The sequence below is a fragment of the Corvus cornix genome, chromosome 1A, assembly GCF_000738735.6.
Source record: "Corvus cornix cornix isolate S_Up_H32 chromosome 1A, ASM73873v5, whole genome shotgun sequence".
Classification (NCBI taxonomy): Eukaryota; Metazoa; Chordata; class Aves; order Passeriformes; family Corvidae; genus Corvus; species Corvus cornix.
The window spans coordinates 21,606,057-21,624,014 of NC_047057.1; the positions used below are offsets into that span (position 1 = coordinate 21,606,057).

At 37.7% G+C, this 17,958-nt stretch overlaps 1 protein-coding gene across 24 annotated transcripts in view; it reads left to right on the top strand.

Moving 5' to 3' along the window:
- The window catches only part of CADPS2 (calcium dependent secretion activator 2), a 292,479-nt gene that overhangs the window by 84,127 nt on the left and 190,394 nt on the right, over positions 1–17,958 (top strand). For all 24 annotated transcript variants that reach the window (XM_039570658.1, XM_039570672.1, XM_039570661.1 and 21 more), the window contains exon 3: positions 13,583–13,915. In XM_039570658.1, the coding sequence (XP_039426592.1) occupies positions 13,583–13,915 (333 nt within the window). The remainder of the gene's footprint in view (positions 1–13,582; positions 13,916–17,958) is intronic.

The following is a 17,958-nucleotide window of genomic DNA, read 5'->3' on the forward strand; positions in this document are numbered from 1 at the left end:
GTGTAACTGTCCAACAAAACTCTGCAAGATCTTGAATTACACTAGATAGATAACTAGGTTTTGTCCCTTGGTACACAACTATAGTTATCTCTAGGAAAGAGGTTCCTCTGACTGTAATAATTTCGGGCTGCCCCATTAACCACAAAAGAAGTTTCATGGGTTGTTCTGCTATTATCAGCATCTCCCTCTGGAAACCCAGGAAAGGAAAGGCAGGGTTGTGGAAATGTTGAGGGAGGAGGATAAAGGCGTATGGACAATGTCTTCCCCATCATCCCAGCCTGGGTACAAATTTTCTTACCTCAGCTTGCCATTCTTTTGGACTTCAGGCATTGCCTGAGCAGTATGGACACCATGGAGGTCAGGGGCAGTGGGAGCTTGACGGGCAGCAGTTGTTCCTGTAGGAGGTAGAGGCTATACCTGGCTGGTGTGGCTGTAGAGAGTGGCTGTAGAGAAGAAGTTGTTAACTGTTCACTTTTTGTGTCTTAAATTGTTTGATCAGTTAAATCTTTGCCATAGAATATACTGCTAGCAAGGCAAAATAGCTGATGATTGTATAAAATAAATAAATAAGAAATTGAAGGTGTTTCTGACTTGATATATTGAAAAGTAATCTTTAAAATGGTCTAGAGAATGTTGAAGTGTCGTGAATTAATATTTTCTAAAACTTAAGTACTCTAAAGAGAGAGAAAACTATGACTAAGAAGCCTCAAAGTTACCATAAAAGCTATTTGGACCTTGACATATAATTGGAATGCATAAAAATAGTCCAGCTTGTAAAAGTTTGCATTCTGCATGCTGAAATCTAGAGGGATTAAACTGCAGACCAACTGTTCATTAATCTTCCCATTGAAGCATTTCTGTCTGAAGTGCAGCCAGCTGGGTGATTATTAAATCTAAGGAAGGATTTAAGATTTAAAATACATTTTGAAGCTTTTTTGTGTATTATAACATTCCTGCCGACACCATGAATTGATCACCCGTGCAAAAAATTAATCAAGGAAAATGTATTGTTGTTTTTTGACACACAAAGATTACACTTAATAAAAGGGGAGAGAGGGAATGTATTTATGATAAAGGTTGACTTTTAAAGAAAGTGGTATCGGAATAAAAATATTTGTAAGACTACAGTTAGCAGCTAAATCCTACATGCCAGTCGCTTAGTTTCTGCCAGCTCTGATTATCCTTTATAACTTTCCAGAATAGAAATGCATTCTAATGAGTGATGAGATGGTATTGCTGTTGAGAAACGTCCACACAAATAATAATGCATTCTAAGTGCAAAGATATAACAGACAATTCCCCAAGCACTCCCATTTTCATGATGCATTGTCCCTGCCTGCATCTGCACTCATATTCCATTGTTCTTATCTTCCTCTTAAAACAGAAACACTTTGAAGTACAGGTTGTCTTTTGGGAGAAGCAAGGAAGAAATTTTTGTGGCACCAGATACATTCGCATCACAGAACTAGTATTACCTATCACATCAGCTTGCAATTAAACTCAGCTGGTTTGTTCCATCCTGTTTCTCCCCAAATGATTCAAAGTCTTCTGTTGTGACAATTTAGAACTCCTGGAAGGTATTTGTGCCACTTGCCTTGGGATGTTTTGTGACAGTCTGGACACTAATCTTTGCAAGCTTCTCTGTCCTTATTGTGGCAAGAGAGGTTCCTCTAGGGAGTGCTTCAAAGTAGAGCCTGCATTCAGGAGCTCCGGGTTGTCCTCTGGAGGGGTGTAGCATGGCCCAGAATATGGAATGGGGTCTAAAATGGGTGAATTGCACAGCTAAACATGGATTGCAGGATGGTTTGTACTCCTCTAATCTTCTAGTTTGAGTCTTTTTATTTACTTGTCTCCAGTCATGCAGTTCTAGTTACCTGTGGCAGTTGTTACCTTCTTTTCTCCTGTTCAGCCTATTTGTACTTCCCTTATTTTAGTAATGTTGGAATTATTTTTAAACAGTGGTGGTGAACTATCCTAGCAGCTGTTGGGTCATGCAGGAGGCAACAGGTGCAAGCAGCCTTTTCTGTTTGGTTTGGAATGGGAAGTACGCAGTGTGGTTCTTGGTCATAGATCTTTTGTGCTGTCACTTCTGCACACTGCATCTAATTCTCAAGAATACTGTTAAAACGATGTCGCCTTTCACAGGTTGAAAAGAAGTTTTTTCTTAGATGCAAAGTGGCTGCATTTTCCCATGTGTCTGTTGTTGCCTTAAATCCTGGGGATCACAGTAGGAGAAAGGTGCCATATTGATAGATAGGACATCACCAATAAGCCTTCAAAGGCTTAAGAGGTTCTATTCTTGTCTTTGTTTTCCAGTGACTACTCGAGTTCTGCAGTATTCATGATGTGTGAGTTCTTTTCCAGTTTCCTTAGGCCACAGAGTGAAGTCAGTGCTTTAACCTTTCTCCCCGCCCAACAGTGCCCTTTCTATTCTGCCAAAAAAATAAGCCACTAGAACTAATTATTACAGGGGAAGAAAGTGGCAGGTTATTTACTTAAGTTGTCAGTTTGCTGGCACTTTTTCAGTTGCTAAAACAGAAAAAACATAATGTTATGAGACGACATTTCAGGTGGCTTCAGCCCAATTTCTATTTGCTCACGTCCTTTTTGAGCATTCAGCTGCAGTGACAGAATATATAAAATGGAAATGAAAAAGAGGCATTGATCAGAAAAAAAATTATGTTCTGAAACAGCATGAAAGTATTTAGGGTGGTGGTGGGTGATAGGGACTGAAAGGATCTCAGCAGACGTGGTCTGTCTACAGAGTGCCTGGTACTATGTTTAAAAATAGAGATATAGTAGTATGCTCATTTGAACTAAAAGCTGTTAATCTATACTCAGGTAAAAATGGTTAATGCAAAAGCACATTAATGGTAATAGGGAATTGAAATAACCAATTCTTTCCATCTCTGACAGAAGGAACCCAGTGTAATACCAGTGATGAAAACTGTCACTTACGTAACTTCCACTTTCAGTCAAGTGGAATAAAAACTAGAACCACAAGTGACTCCAGAGGAAAATTTAGAGAAGTGAAGGACTGTTTTCCCCCTTCCTGATTGTACTTGCCCATTTACTTCAATTTTTTTCAAAGTTAATGCAAGAAATTGGATTTTATATTTAGTAAGATTGCATCCTAAGAGGTAGCACTATGAGAAGAGATGAAGTGCTGGGGCTTACTGTGTTCTGTACAGCCCTGAGTAAACACCAAAAAGTCGGAGAATTGAGGAGTTTTTTAGCAAGGCAAATGAAAATATGAGTTACTGATTTTAAGCAGATGTGTGTTTTTCTCAAGTTTGCAGGTACCAGAGGTAGTTACGTGTAAACTAGTCATCATCTGTTGATTGTGAAATAGATAAATATGCTAAGTAATTTTTTTTTTCCTGATCCTTTTTAGCAAGGCTCTGTTTGATACCCATTATTTCTGTGTAAATAAGTTTCCTTTTTGAAGTCTGGTTTTTTTCAATCTTTGTTTTTTTTCTTTCTGCTTTGTTTTTTTTTATCTGCTTTTGTTGTCCTTCATCTTCTTCCCTCATAGTCAGGGTTGGACACCTTCCTTACGTTGGACACCTACACTTTTCCTGCTGGAAAATAGGGACCAATAGTGAAGTGAGAGTAAGCCTTTTTACAGTGACATTGCCAAGGCATGCTGTATTACACATTCAATTTAACAGCCTTTTTCAGGCTTATGCTATCTAAAGTAGACCCTTTGAAATTCTCATCACCTGGAACTTTCCATTGGTCACCAAAGGGAGGAGTTCTGGTCAGGCAGGATCAGCTTACTGGAGAACAAGCTGTTAGCTCTCTTATAAAGAGGAAAGAAACTCTGGAAACAATGTGCTGATCAGCTCCTAATGCTTTCATTAAATTTCACTTTACTAACCAAGAAAATGCACTTTGGCAAAAAGAGGCTTTGCAAATTACTTCTTTGTAATTTGTAAGGTAGATGGTGATGCATATAACCAAAGACAGTGAGCACGTTGAAACCCTACACAGTGGAGGAAGAAATTCCTTACGTGGACAAGGAAAACCTCTGCTTTGTATTTCTCTGCTGTAGCAGTTTCATGTCTGCTTTGATTGCCAATTCTTGAGTAAATTGGGAAAATAGCAGAAGAACAAGTTCTGGTAACTTATCTGGCTTGGTGACAAGACAAGCCCTGCATTTAACTTGCAAGCAAACAAATGTGTTCGTCAAAGCATAAAACTCTTCTCCCTCCCTTTGGGATTGTGTGTTGCTCAGTATAAAATATATTTCTCCTTGTGCTTATGGTCTGTATCAGTCAATATATTAAAAAGATGTTGAGAACATCTCACATCTAGCATGGAGTTGGGTTTTTCTTGCTGTGATGCTAATTAACATCTTCCCCTGGGCAGGATGACAGCTGAAGTGCCATTTCTGCTGTGGAACTATTGAACTTCATGATTTATTCTAGATCCACTGTGTGTGGTCTGTTCTTCCTCCTATATCTAATGGTCTTGAGAAACATCTACAGGGATAATACAGCTTTTTTATCAGGAGAGAGTTAATGGATAGAAGAGCCTAGGCCTGTACGGAAGCTGCTCAGTCTCCAATGACATAAGCATTGTTTCCACAATTAAATAGGAAAGGTGAGTTGACCATTTAGGTGTGATTTCAGACCTCATGGCATTGCCTACAGCATTCGTACAATATCCTAGCAAGGAGAAGAGCGATACGCAGAGGGAACAGTGTTTTCTCCTAAGCAGCACATCAGATTTCCCATGCCATTACTGGACAAAGAATTATAAAGATTTCTTTTAACAGCTGGCTGCTCCTTATGTTTCAACAAACCAAGCATCACAACATTTTTAAATATACAGATCTATTTCTGCTGTTGTTTTACCTATTTATCAGCTAATTTCTCCCTGGCATAGACAACTGAAAGATGAAAAGTCATTTTGGTAATTGCTTGCTTGTAATTGCCCCCATGCAGGGTCTAGCATGAGCGTTTTCAGGCATCATCTTTGGGGAAGATTTGCATCTTTGTGGCTGCTAGAGTTGAATATGTGGCTGCGGATCAGCCTGCAGAGATCTAAAATTATGTGAACATTTCATTGCCTGTGTGAGCAAATTCACTCAGGAGGGAATACATCCTGGTAATATCTGGAGAACAACTTCCCCAGAATCTTGGTACCACCTGAGGGCCAGTACCATGAGGCACGAAGTCCCCCAACATGCTTTAGCCTGAGCAATGGGGCTTGGTCAAAGGGGAAGCTGTACTGTTAAAGTGAAGATCACAATGCCTAGTCCAGGTGGAGGAATAGCAAAAGTAATCCACACCCATTCTCACGTAGGCAGCAATCTATATACTATGTCTCACTAGGGTGCAAAAACTATTGTTGCAGTTGTCAGCCGTGAAAGGAGGATAAATATGCTTGTTCCAACAGGGTATCTGGTTAACTTTAATAAATGAATCCAGGAGAAAACACTGCTTCTGGGTGAAACAGTTTTGTGGTTTTTTTATGGATTGTCCCTATACCTCTGTTTGTTCTTATGCCCAAAGCATGAACACTGCAGTACACGAGTCTGTGAAATGTGTAGCCATCAGGAACAGCAATTTGGGTAGACACTGGCAATTGCTTGTGCATTTTGAAAAAGCTGCCAAAGAACAAATCCCAGTGCACAGTGTTGTGTAGTATGCTTACAAGCATGTAACCCTGGAGCAGTAGCGCACATTTTAATTTTCAAGAGTTTGAGTTTTGGTGGGTTTTTTTTACAGATAGCTGGTTGCTAAGCTGTGGTGAATGTCCAGTGCGCAGCTGTAGTGCCCAAAAGAGCTGAAGAAAGCAAAGTAAATCACCTGAAGATTTCAACTTGTGATGGTTTCTGAACCATTAATCTTAGTAAGAAGAAATCATAGCTTAATATGCTCAGGAAGGGTAGTAGATATATTAAAAAAAAAAAGGAAAAATACTAAATTATTATGGCTCTTTGGATGATGATGGTTTATTACTTTAAATTTTGTTTCCTTTTTTCACCTTTATGTAATGTGATGCTCTAAAGAGGTTTTAAAAACAAACAAAAAACCACAACCTCACTGTTAGCCAAAATTAAAGGTATTTTTAATTTCAGATTTCACCCCCCTAAAATTTGGGAAAACTATATGATGTAGTATACTTCTAAGAGAAGTAACCTTTCATTAACAAAATAATGATGGAAATTCTGAAATAGAGTAATCAGAGTTTATAAGTGTGATTTCTTAAAATATCAATCTTTTGCTTTTACCTGAAGGTGAGGACTCTGTTCTGAAGACTTACATAGATTGAAAAATACGACCCTTTAAGTCTGATAATTTCATTGTAAAAAAATCAAAATAGTGCCTGGAGGATATTTCTCAGGTATGAAAGAGAACAAGGGAGGAAGAAGACCTGCAAGCAATGCCTAATTTATTTTTTTTTCTAAAATTGTGAAAAGTGCTTCTGGTTTCAAAATACTGAGCAAATCTCACTAACTAGCTCAATTTCCACTCATGTTCAAGAGCCAAAAGTTATTAGAAGTAGCTATTAAAATGCACTGATAACTATTAATGTCTTTTTCAATATAAATGCTATTTCAGTAGCCGATGCAGTAATTTTATTCAAGTAGCATAAAAATAATTAATATTACTCTTAGATGGATGATGCTGCTACATTAGCTATTTACTTTTGACCCAAAATGATCTTGTTCTTGTAATGTGCTTAGTTGAACTAATCTAAGCATCAACCTAATAATTTTTGGTGTTTTTTTTAGTGTCGTGTTTTATAAGTGCAGTGAGAACATCATATCTGAAACAATATTTTTGTCAGCAGCTCCAAGATATAGAATCAGACAGCGCTGGTCATGATATACGTTAATTGCTACTAGGAATAAGCCTTTGTTCTTAAAATGTGTAGTTGTGGAAGCTGTTCTCCAAACTGTCAGAAAGTTTTGCTCCTTCATCAAACTAGCCCCAGCTCTTGGTGTGATGCATTGTGTGGTTTCAGTCTAGAGTAGAACTACTGAGGGGTGTGTCAGCTGGTCCTGTTGACAGTGACAAGCGTTGCTAATGAGCTGTGGTATGAAAGGCTTTGAAGAGCTGCTGCAGTAGCTGCAAAGGGGCTGTTTAATATTACACAGTAAATGTCCTCTGCTTTGTTTTACCTCAAGTAATGCTTCTAGCACAACATGATGATGCATGTCACATCCAATTTTTAAATAAGAAACTTATTTCAATTCCTTCTAGCTTGCAAGAACAGAATTATTGTCTTTTGCAGAAATTTTAGAGCTCAGTTTAGCCCTGAAAATTGCTCTCTTTAAAAAAAAGTATTCTGTATGTCATAAACTTAAGAGTTCTGGTAATTGTACAAAGCACAGCAGGAGCTTGAGTACAGAACACATCAGAAAAGTATATCAGAAACCTGAAAAGCATTCACGGACTTGAATGTTCCTTGGACTTCCATCGAAGTCCTTTTTGCCCTTGTTCAGTCTTTATCAAAGAGGTACTTCTGTCCATTTTTATTTTTTTATTTTAATTGACAATTTCTGATATGACATAGTTGCCATTAATTGTAATATAGTTCCAGCTTTGCTTCTGGTAAGCTTAAAGGAGAAGAAAATTCCTTTAAAACAAGAACAATTCCATAAGAACAAAATGTTGCCCTCCATAGCTGTGTATCTGTTTCTGGTTGATAGGGTTCTTCTGAAAAAAATATCCAAAGAGACGTATCTTTAGGCCTTATATGACAGTCTCTTCTCTAAGTGATCTGAAAAGGTTCTGTTTTAACATTAGTGAGGTTCAAGGATGCCCCAAACATCAGTTGCAGTACATTGTCCTGAATGAGCTCATTGGAGATCTAGGTAGATAACTCTGGTTCATCAGTCATTGTGCTGGTGTAGGAGGGCAGAGTTTGGCCCTCATGCAGCAATACATTTACAGTTGGGTCAGCCTCTGGTGGAGTCTTTGCAAGAACATCACCATTAAAGAATGTGTTTGGATTGGTGGTGCTAGCGCAATGGCCACACCGTAGTGCTTGCAGCCCCTTAGCAAGCTTCAGGAGGCCAACAGAGACCTGCATAGTCCTAATTAGAAGGACATATGTACTTCAACAGGCAAAATAATGTGCAGCATCAGTTGGAGCAGTTGTTGCAACCATTTATGAATGCTCAAGTGTAGGTAATGAAGCATTTCCTATGGTCTGCATCAGTGCAGAGATTCCTGTTACAGCTGTGGTTGGTAGTCTGGAAGTAAAGATTGGTTTTTGCTTAATTCGGAACAGCGTACAAGTGATCATAGTAATAGAAGGAGGAAGGTACCAGAACTCCTGGGTGACCCATTACTTAGAGGCCCTCTCTTTGTGTAAGAGCTGTGTTTTTTATTCATTCCCCCTTGTCATGAATGGGTGATTTAGATTCCTTAAAGAAGCCTTGTGAATGGTACTAGCAAAAGCATTTTTAATATGAATGCTCACTCTGTTACTATGTGGCGCAGTCATTTAAACAGTGATTGAAAACTACAGAGGCACAAGTAAAGCTACCAAGGCACAAGTCAAAGTTATCATACTAAAAGATTACACACAATATGGGTTGCTTACCAAAGATCTGCCATTGGTAAAGGGTCTCAGCCTTGAGACGCTCAAGGGAAGATCACCCCTATGCAGCCAGGCTGTTTAGGTGGTAGAGCTCAAAGAAAACTCATTTCATCTGTCATGTATATGGAACACAGTGACTGGCTTTTAGTGAAATTACATGCAGTGGGAGAGGTATGCATGAGATTTCTTGTGCCCACAGCCTTCTTGGTTCCTTGATAAACAAGTCTTGGAAAGGCCACCCACTATTCATGTGTGAGTGGCCTGATCAGTGTTTCAAGGTCATATGCACCAGTGGTCACTTGGGTCACTGTGCTCCTTTGTGGGTTTTCAGAGAAGAGATGGGAACTAGAGGAGCTCTTGGCCAAGCTATGGCCCAGGCCATGACCTCCTTTGGAGCCTGTACCAAAGTACTGCTGGTTTGGTCATGTGGCTGAGTGCACCTGTCACACACCTATTACTGTGCTGGAGTGTGCAGGGAACCTAAGAGTTTGCCTCCAGAATGCCAGAATTTAACAGAAATGGAAAAAGCTGTTATGGAGGTTGAAATATGTATTGTAAAGAAAGGTAATAAACTGATTCAGATGGTGTCTAGTATGTCTACCAATTTGCTGTCCCAGAGACGTGTAGTGTGCATTTTGAGCTGCCATCATATTTTCCATGAAAGATGATGCATTGAGCCCTGACTGTTAAGACATAGGATGTGTCTAAAGTGTAAATGTGATCTCCTCAAAGCTGCAAGAACAGAAGTGACCATCAAAAATAAAGAAAAGTCTCTAGCGGCTCTTGTGGCAAATGAAACTCCAAGTGCTGCATTGCGTAAAGAGGAGGAGAACATTGGTGCTGTTGCAGTACTAGAAGGTGTACAGAGGTCAGATGAGCAAGAAGTTTTCTTATCAGAGGTTGAGAAATCATCCTTGTAGTCCACCTGTAGTCCACCTACTGCATTTGCTTGAATTTTTTTTTCCTAAGCTTTACAGTAGAGAATAAGATAATCATGCTTGTGTTGCCTGATTATGTAATTAGTTAAATTTGGTATGATGTCCAATAAGTAGAAAAGTTATTTAAGGGGTGTGTTCTAGAAGTGAAAATCAGTTCTTTTTGTAATATTTCCAACATTTTCTCAAGTTGTAGGCACTGCTCAATAATGATTTTTCATTTTTAAGCAAAACTGTACTTTTAATGTAACTATCTAGTGCTAAAGACTATTTGAATTAAGCTTTTTTATTAGCATTTGCAGCAGATGAAGTTGCATATATGTAATGATAGGTAGAAAGTGAATTTAAACAGCGCTTCAGTAGATTAAAATTGTTATTGGTTTTTTTTTAAAACATGTTATCTCACCTTTGAGTGAGTTGAACTTTATCCATCAGAAACTGAAGGTGTGGTTCAGTCCAAAAGTATTTAGAAGGACTCTAAAAAACTTGAATTGAAAAAGTTCCTCAAAGTAGATATATATGGCCCATCAAAACCTGTGTTTGAACTATCTGTTTTCTCCAGAATGCATTTTATTTGTTAATAGAGCATTCCTTTTTAGTGTTTGATAATTTGTTAGCAGTGGGTAACACAGACAGTTGATATTGATTTGTGGATTCAATAAACCAGAAATGATACTAAAAGTTCAAATGCTGACTGACAGCAGTGTCAATCCAGGATGTCTTTGAGGAAATCTGGAAAATGTTGGTAGTAACAGGAAATGCTTCATTAAAAGCTTTGAGTCTTATCAAATTATTTCTAAATAATGTGAGGATTTCCAAAAGATCATGGCTTATCTGCCAAGTCTAGTTCCATGCAGAGTTAGATTTCTTTGTCCCCACAATAACTTTTTCTGCTATTTTATATATTACATTCAAACCTCTTAATATTTTTCCTCTCCAGTTCCCCCCTAGTGCTGAGAGACTTGAGATAACATTTTAACATTGTAAGTTTTCGAATAGTAATTTAATTAGAACTAAGTCTAATGATCAGTTGAAATACAGGAATAAAGGGAGTAAGAACAGAGATTTAGTGGATGTACTTAATTAGTATTTTGCTTTAAAGATAAATATCAATAAAAATATTTTCCCTCATGGGAATGATTGTGCTGCTCATATAATCTTTGAAAGCTCTGAAACCAAGGAGAGTAATCTCACGAAGTCTAACTGAAGCAAAGGATTTTACATTCAACATGGAGTGTACCATATATATTTCAGGAACAGGATTAATGAGACAAATGCATCTTAGTGTTTTAAATTTGTGACACATATGATACATTCCTAAAAGAATTTCTATTCTCTTACGGTTTTCTGTTGCAAACAAAGTCTTGCATATGGAATAGTTTTGTTAAAATGTTATGGCTTTTTAATTATCTTGAATGCAATTAGTTCATTTTAAAGATTATGTTAATGTTTTTTTTCCCCTCAGGAAAAAAAAAAAGGTACATTTCCACTCAAATAGGAGTAGTACAATAAGAGCTTTAGGTCCAGTGGATTCCTTTGCATAACAAACCATGTTTTTCATAGTCTGTTATTCACACTTTGGGTTTATATCTTGGGTTTATCTCTTCCTTCTATAGCCACTGTATCTTGAAAAAGAATTACCTTGGAATACTTTTTAAAAATTTAATAAAAGTACAGTTTGTGACCCAAAACACATCAGAAGGGAACATTTTACGGTCAAGGGCACATGCAGATTTTATTTTCTTTTTGCACATACCTGTTGCTTTGTCCAACATGAACATGCCATTATTTTGTGAATATTACGTGCACCAAGTGTTACAATAGGGCTTCCCTTCCATGGGTAAAAAATGGAATGGGTTTTTCCTGCAGTCTCTTGGAAAATCAGCTTCAGAATCACAAATAAATTCTGAATTAGTATGGTTCATAAATCAAAGAAAGTGCTAGCAGCTTTTCAGCCCTTTCATTCAGGAATGATAATTTGAAATAATAAGACTGAAAGAAGATGATGAAGGTGAATGATATGCTGATGTTTTTACAGTGTGTATTTTGCAGGTTTGGGGTTGGGTTTTTTTGTGGGTTTGTTTTATTTTTAATAAGACCAATCCAGTTATAATAGCAATACATCGAGTTGTGTAATCTTGCAAGAATATGAGATTTTGGGTGAGAAGAGTCTATAAATACTCTTAATTTCTCACTGTCTTCTGCATCTGCTTTTTCTCGTTGGGTATGCAAGCTAATGTGATGGAAGATTAAATATTGTTTATGAACAGTACAAAGTAGCTGAAATAAGTTTGAAGTCATCTTTTTTACCAGTGAAGCTGTTAGAGGGATGAATCATTTGTAATTGCAGACTGTTAAAACAAGGAAAGACTTAATATCCTTGCACCTGTTTGTGTTGATAAGTTTTATTGCTGAATGGAATTTCTAACTATTATTTGCTTTGAAATGAGATTCAATATTTGTGTAGCCTTTTGAGGAAATTAATATAAGCATTAATTGACAGTAACTATATCAGGTCCCACTATGGGTAAGAATTTAACCTGAGATACTTGTGTTTCCATAAAAGGAAATGTATTGTGGTGCAGATAGAGCATAATATGTGATTAGCATATATTGCTGATGGGGTTTTTTTAAATAATCTCTTTGGGCAAATACTTCTGTGCTTAATCTGCAGCGTTTCGGTACAATATCAATTAGGATATCTGTTGAAAAATATATTTTGTAAGTAACTGCATTTTAAAGTATGCTACACGAAAACGTGCATTCACTAGCACTAAAAATTTTAGAATTAATTTTTCTTGGTCTGCTTGCATCTGTGTACTCCTCTGCTCAGCTTTTTAGCTCCTCTCCTACTCCACTTTTCTGTATTTTACAAATGAAGCACAGAAGTGTTTTAGGTTGGTTGTTAGGTGCACTGTCTTCTAACACGAGACAATACCTGGAGTCAGAGCTCTACTGTGCTATCATCTCCACTCACAAAATCATACGTGATTTCATAGCTTGTGGTGACTATAATGACTGTCTGAAAATGCATGCATAATTCCTGGTTCATACAGTTCATCTGACTGAAGAGAGCAGACAGTCAGAAGAGTGGTGGTTTTGTTTCGACTTTGTGGTTTCTCATCTGTGCCTTGCATTTCGGCTGTGTTTGGGATGTTGGGTGGCACCCAAGCAGCCCCCAGCAGCTGAGCTGTGCAGGGTGGAGGGCCTTGACTCATCTCCCTCTGCTGCAGAAAGCCAGGTGGTTCTCCCCGAGTTATCCTTTCAATGGCGTGATGTAGTTTAATCCCTGCCCAAGGCACACATCCATTGTTTACACAGCTGATTGTGCTGCATCATCAGCTTTTTGTTGGTTGCATCTTGTAGAGGAACAGCATCATGAGACTTGGTACTAGAAATTAGCTACATGCCGGCCACATACAGTGTCTGGAAAGATCGACCTTGCCAAGGCCCTTCTAAATGAAGAGATGAATACAACCATTCTTGAACACTGCAAAGTTTTCACAGAATGCTGAAGCTGATTTAATTGGTTTGCTGTAGTTTGCTTTGTCATATCTTAGAGTATGAGTAGTTGGGAGGAGCTTTTTTATGTTGGTCTTTGGTGATTTTACACAGAGAATCCCATATTGTGTCTCCAGTATTGTACCGACAGTAGTAGAAACAGCTCTGTGTCTTTGAGTCTATCCTCTCAATTGTTAATATTGATTGTGGTGTTTCTTTAGTTTTTTGGGTTTTTTTTTTTCTTTTTTTCCTCCTGGATTTGTGTCTCATTGTGGGTGAATTTTAAATTAGCTGTTGGTAATTCAAAGTTCATTCTAGTCTAGCTTTTGTAAATTTATGCATAAATACATGTAAGACTACTTAGTTTAAGTACTTATTCAGTGCAAAAATTTAGTTTAAACATGGTCACTTGTTTCTTTATGTAAAACATAGCAAACTTGGCCAGTATAACTCTTTCATATTAAGCTGTCTTGCATAGAAGCAAAATACTAGCTTGTATTCCCTTATACAGCGATTGTTTTGTATTTATGTCCATGCCTAACTTTTTGTGTTTCTTTTTTTTTTCTCTTGTTTTACTTTAAAAGGTATTTCTCAAGAGTGACCGGGTTGCAAGAATGGTCCACAGTGGAGGATGTTCTGCAAGTGACTTTAGAGATGTTTTTAAGAAAAACATAGAAAAGAGAGTCCGAAGTCTGCCAGAAATTGATGGATTAAGCAAAGAGACAGTGTTAAGTTCTTGGCTAGCCAAATACGATGCCATATACAGGGGAGAAGAGGACTTCTGCAAACAGCCAAATAGAATGGCCATAAGTGCTGTATCAGAGCTGATTCTGAGCAAGGAACAGCTTTATGAAATGTTTCAGCAGATTCTAGGGATCAAAAAATTGGAACACCAGTTGATTTATAATGCCTGCCAAGTAAGTATTGATGTCATTTGGTTTTGTCATGTCCAGAACATCTCCCTTCTGCCTGCAGGTCCAGTGCTTCCTCCTTGTCTGTAGAATCCTTCAATTTTAGGTACATTTCTGCAGTCCAAGGAGATGAGGCTACTCAGCAAGGAATCTTTGCATGATTTGATTGCTGCTAAGCACTTGGATAAAGCCTGTGCAGAGTATATGGTACTTAGGCTACAGGGATCTCCTTTTACAGTGTCACAGCTCACGTGATTTGAGTGATTCTTAGGAATGTTCCATGGTCTGTACACCTGCGTACCCTCTGATAATTACATATGCATGCACATACATTTCTGAGCATGTGTTCATCAAAAAGAAATTTTCTGCTGTAAATAGATGACAGGTGATTCAGGATTCTGTTGGACATCCAGTGTCTCGAAGGTTCACGTGTTGGAACTAAATGTGCTTCATTTCAAACATCCTCTACAAAACTAATTTTCATATTTCTGCATTGTTGTTTTGTTGGATAAGTGATGTTTCCTGTAAATTACTCACTAATTACTCTCACTAATCTGTAATATAATTGGTATGTAAAAATATTTTATTAACCAGTCTTCGTAGTGATGGAAGTGTAAATTAGCAGTTACTTAAGGAGGGAAAACCTGAAGAAAAAGAAGGTATTTATGTAAGTCTCACAACCAAGCAGCATAGATGAAGCATTTAAACTGAGATCACACAACTTCTTACACTGTCTGTAAAATAGTCAACCAGATTACAGATAAAATGTTTTTCATATATTATGCTGAAGGCTGGTCTGTAGTTACAGGCCATCTTAATATAGGAACAAATTATATGGATTAGCGTGGCATGAAGTCATGTAACTGTTACATGATCGAAACATCTGCAGTATTTAAGACTTCTCAGTGTCACAGACCAACTTCCATAATGAGAAAGTGTAATATTCAATGCTGCATCAAATTATGAGCAGTGTTTTGAATTAAAAGAAGTGCAAAGTATTCCTTCTTTTTTTTCCTGTTTGTCCCCTCTTTTTCCTTTTGCCTCTAAATTCACATTGATGTAAATCACTAAGCCTCTGTGATATGAGGGTTGGTAATAAGATGAAGAAGCATTGAAATCTGGGGGGATAATTCTGCTTATTTTTGGGAGGGTTTTATATACAACAGAACTCATAGAGGCATGAGATAGTTCAGTTTGGGTAAGTCCTCAGGAGGTCATTCAGTCCACCTTCCTGCTCAAAGCAGGGTCAGCTGTGAGGACAGACTAGGTTACTGAGGGCTTTACCAGGCAGGTCTTAAAATTTCTAAGAATGGAGACAGACCGTGCAAACCTTCTGGGCAACCTGTTCCAATATCTGAAAACATGAAAAAACCACTATTTTTCACCAAGTAGATACTTGTTACTTATAGTAGAAACTCTATATGGATTCCTCTATTCTCTGGTGCCTGGTGATTGCTAAGTCTTGCTTTGTACATTGCTGTGGGTGCTCAAAATCTGCTGTTAGTCTGCACTGGGCTAGAAGAGCACAAAAAAAGTGTGACTTGTAGGACTTCGAACAATTAAACAAGAAAATTGTTCCCTTAGTCTAGAAGTGGTTTTGATGATACATCCACTAGGTTATTGTATCTGTGTACTTGAAGGCTTCTTTGTTTTGGTTCATGTCTGTATAAAATTTGATGGACCAAAACTGGCAAATATCAGCAACTTTCTGTCTTAAATTCTTCTATGGAGAGACTGAAACATCCCAGTGGCTCATTTTTGTCTTCTAACATGGTAGAATGACGAACATGGAATGATTTCTTATTTTTTACTTGCAAATTAAAGAGAAAATAATCTTGTTGGGGTAAGAAAGGAGAAAGATTGACCACCCTGATGTGTGCAGAGATGACTCAGTGGGATTAAGAGAAGGTGCTTCTCTTGCTCTTCCTGCTTTCGAGCACTGAAGGTTGAAAAGTCCCCCATGCAGGTCTCCGAAGTACACAGTTACCCTGGATTCATGTAATTATTGGAGGATGGGAAGAAATGAAAATCTACTTCCTCAGGAGCAGATACATGAGCACCTATGTACTTCAAGCTGGAAAGAATGGAGAGGGAAAGGCTTCAAGGCTATACCCTTATTTGGGGTTCTAGCTTTCTGCAGATTTTAGTTTTCTGAGGCAAGGATGCGGTTACTTTGCTAAAGCAAAAACTTTCATTATGTACTCCAGCAGAGTTGCTACCAACAACGACTTTCATATCCTGTTCCTGTGGTCCAGTCAAGCACATAATAGACCAAAGGTATGAGGAGAAGTCTGTTGCAAAGAAAAAGAAAACAATCATACCTAGCCTTGCCAAGAAGTGCAGTACAGACAGCAACCAGTGTCTAATAATGTAATACCTTTTCTCCTTTGGTGAAATCCCTTATTTCTCATTATAGTTCTAATAATATTTTAGTTTAGCCTCTTATTCCTTTTTATTGACAATTTATTTACAAAAGATGAGATGAAGTTAGACTCAGATTTCAGTCAGCACCAGCAGTTTTCATTCTGCCCTAGAAGCCTCTATCTGTCTTTGTATGGAAATGCTCACTTTCATTTCCCTTTGCTGCTGCTGTTTAGAATACTAGAGACTTGCAGATAATGATAATCAATAGTGTCTGGGAGCAGTGAGATAAGTCCAAGTCCAAGCAGATGTTAAAATTGTATTTTTGATAGAGGTTTTGATTAGTTTGGCTTCTAGCCTGTGCTTCTAGCAGAGAATCAGATATATGAAATTCTGTATATTTTCCAGCTCTGAGAAACAGCTGCCCTTAACAGCAAATCTGTACAGTTATAATTTGTGCAGAAAACTTTTTTCTTTCCCCCATTTTTTTTATACCTTCCAGTCCTTTGGAAATAGGAAACAGAAAAATGTCTTACAATGTCGATGATAAGGGTAAATTATCCTGCTCCTAAAGGTCTGCTAAGCAGACAAGGGTGCTCTGTATAACCGTAGGAGGTATTGTCTGCCAGCCTCCTCCTTGTGACTTTCTCAGCATGTAGAAACTTTTTATTGGATTTCAGCAGCTTCTGCTCCCCAGCCTGTTCTAAATGGAGCTCCCTTCAACTCTTAAACCATTGGTATCTTGGTATCTCGGCCCAACAGACAGTTCTGTTGGGGTGTGGGTTCCTGCGCGTCCACACCGGTGCCAGTCTCCATCCTTTGTGTGATAGCAGTGAGAAGCAGCCTTCATTCAACCAGCAGACTAACTTAATCAAAAACAAAGTGAAAAATAAAAGACCAATTCTCTAACACTGTCAGACATAGTCCATGTAGCTGTGAGAATTTTATACATTTTTCTTTGAAGAATAACTCATTTTCACAATCTTTTAACATACTCTAAATGCCTAAGCTTGTACTTAGGTAGTGAACGTTAACAAGATGTTCACATTAGGATGTTGAAGACTTCTGTGATCTTGTTTTCAACTTCACTATTTAGAGAAAGGCCAGCAACTGCTGCCAACCACCCACATCCCTTTTGTGATTAAAAGGTTCAATTTTGTAAATTTTAAGACTTTCACCTGATTTTTATTTACATTGTGTTGCCTCAAGGTGTGTTACATGATAAAGATATTATTGTCAGTTAGCTGGGACTTAATGAGCTCCTTGACTTGCATTTGAGATGCCTGGCCAAACTGTTACAATTTCTTTGATTTACAGAGATCAAATATGATGCTTTTTTTTTCTATTTTTTTTTTCTTTTTATATCTTTAATTATTCACTGATGTAGAAAATAACTTTGCAGTGAGTCAAACTGAAAGTCAAACTCAAACTGATTTGTGGTCATACACTATTATTATACCACTTCATCAGTACCAGAATTTCTTTGTCAGGTAAATTGTAACTCCACAGAGGAGTTTATTTCCTTTTGAAAGTGCCTTTATAGGGTTACCTTTTTTGGCTGATCTAAATCCCCTTCTTGGGTGCCCAGAGGAGAGAACAATACTTTTCATAATGAAAGAACTTTTGCAAGTCACATTTTGTTTTCTAACAAGCAGTAAATAATTTTCAGTATAATGTAACAATTTTTA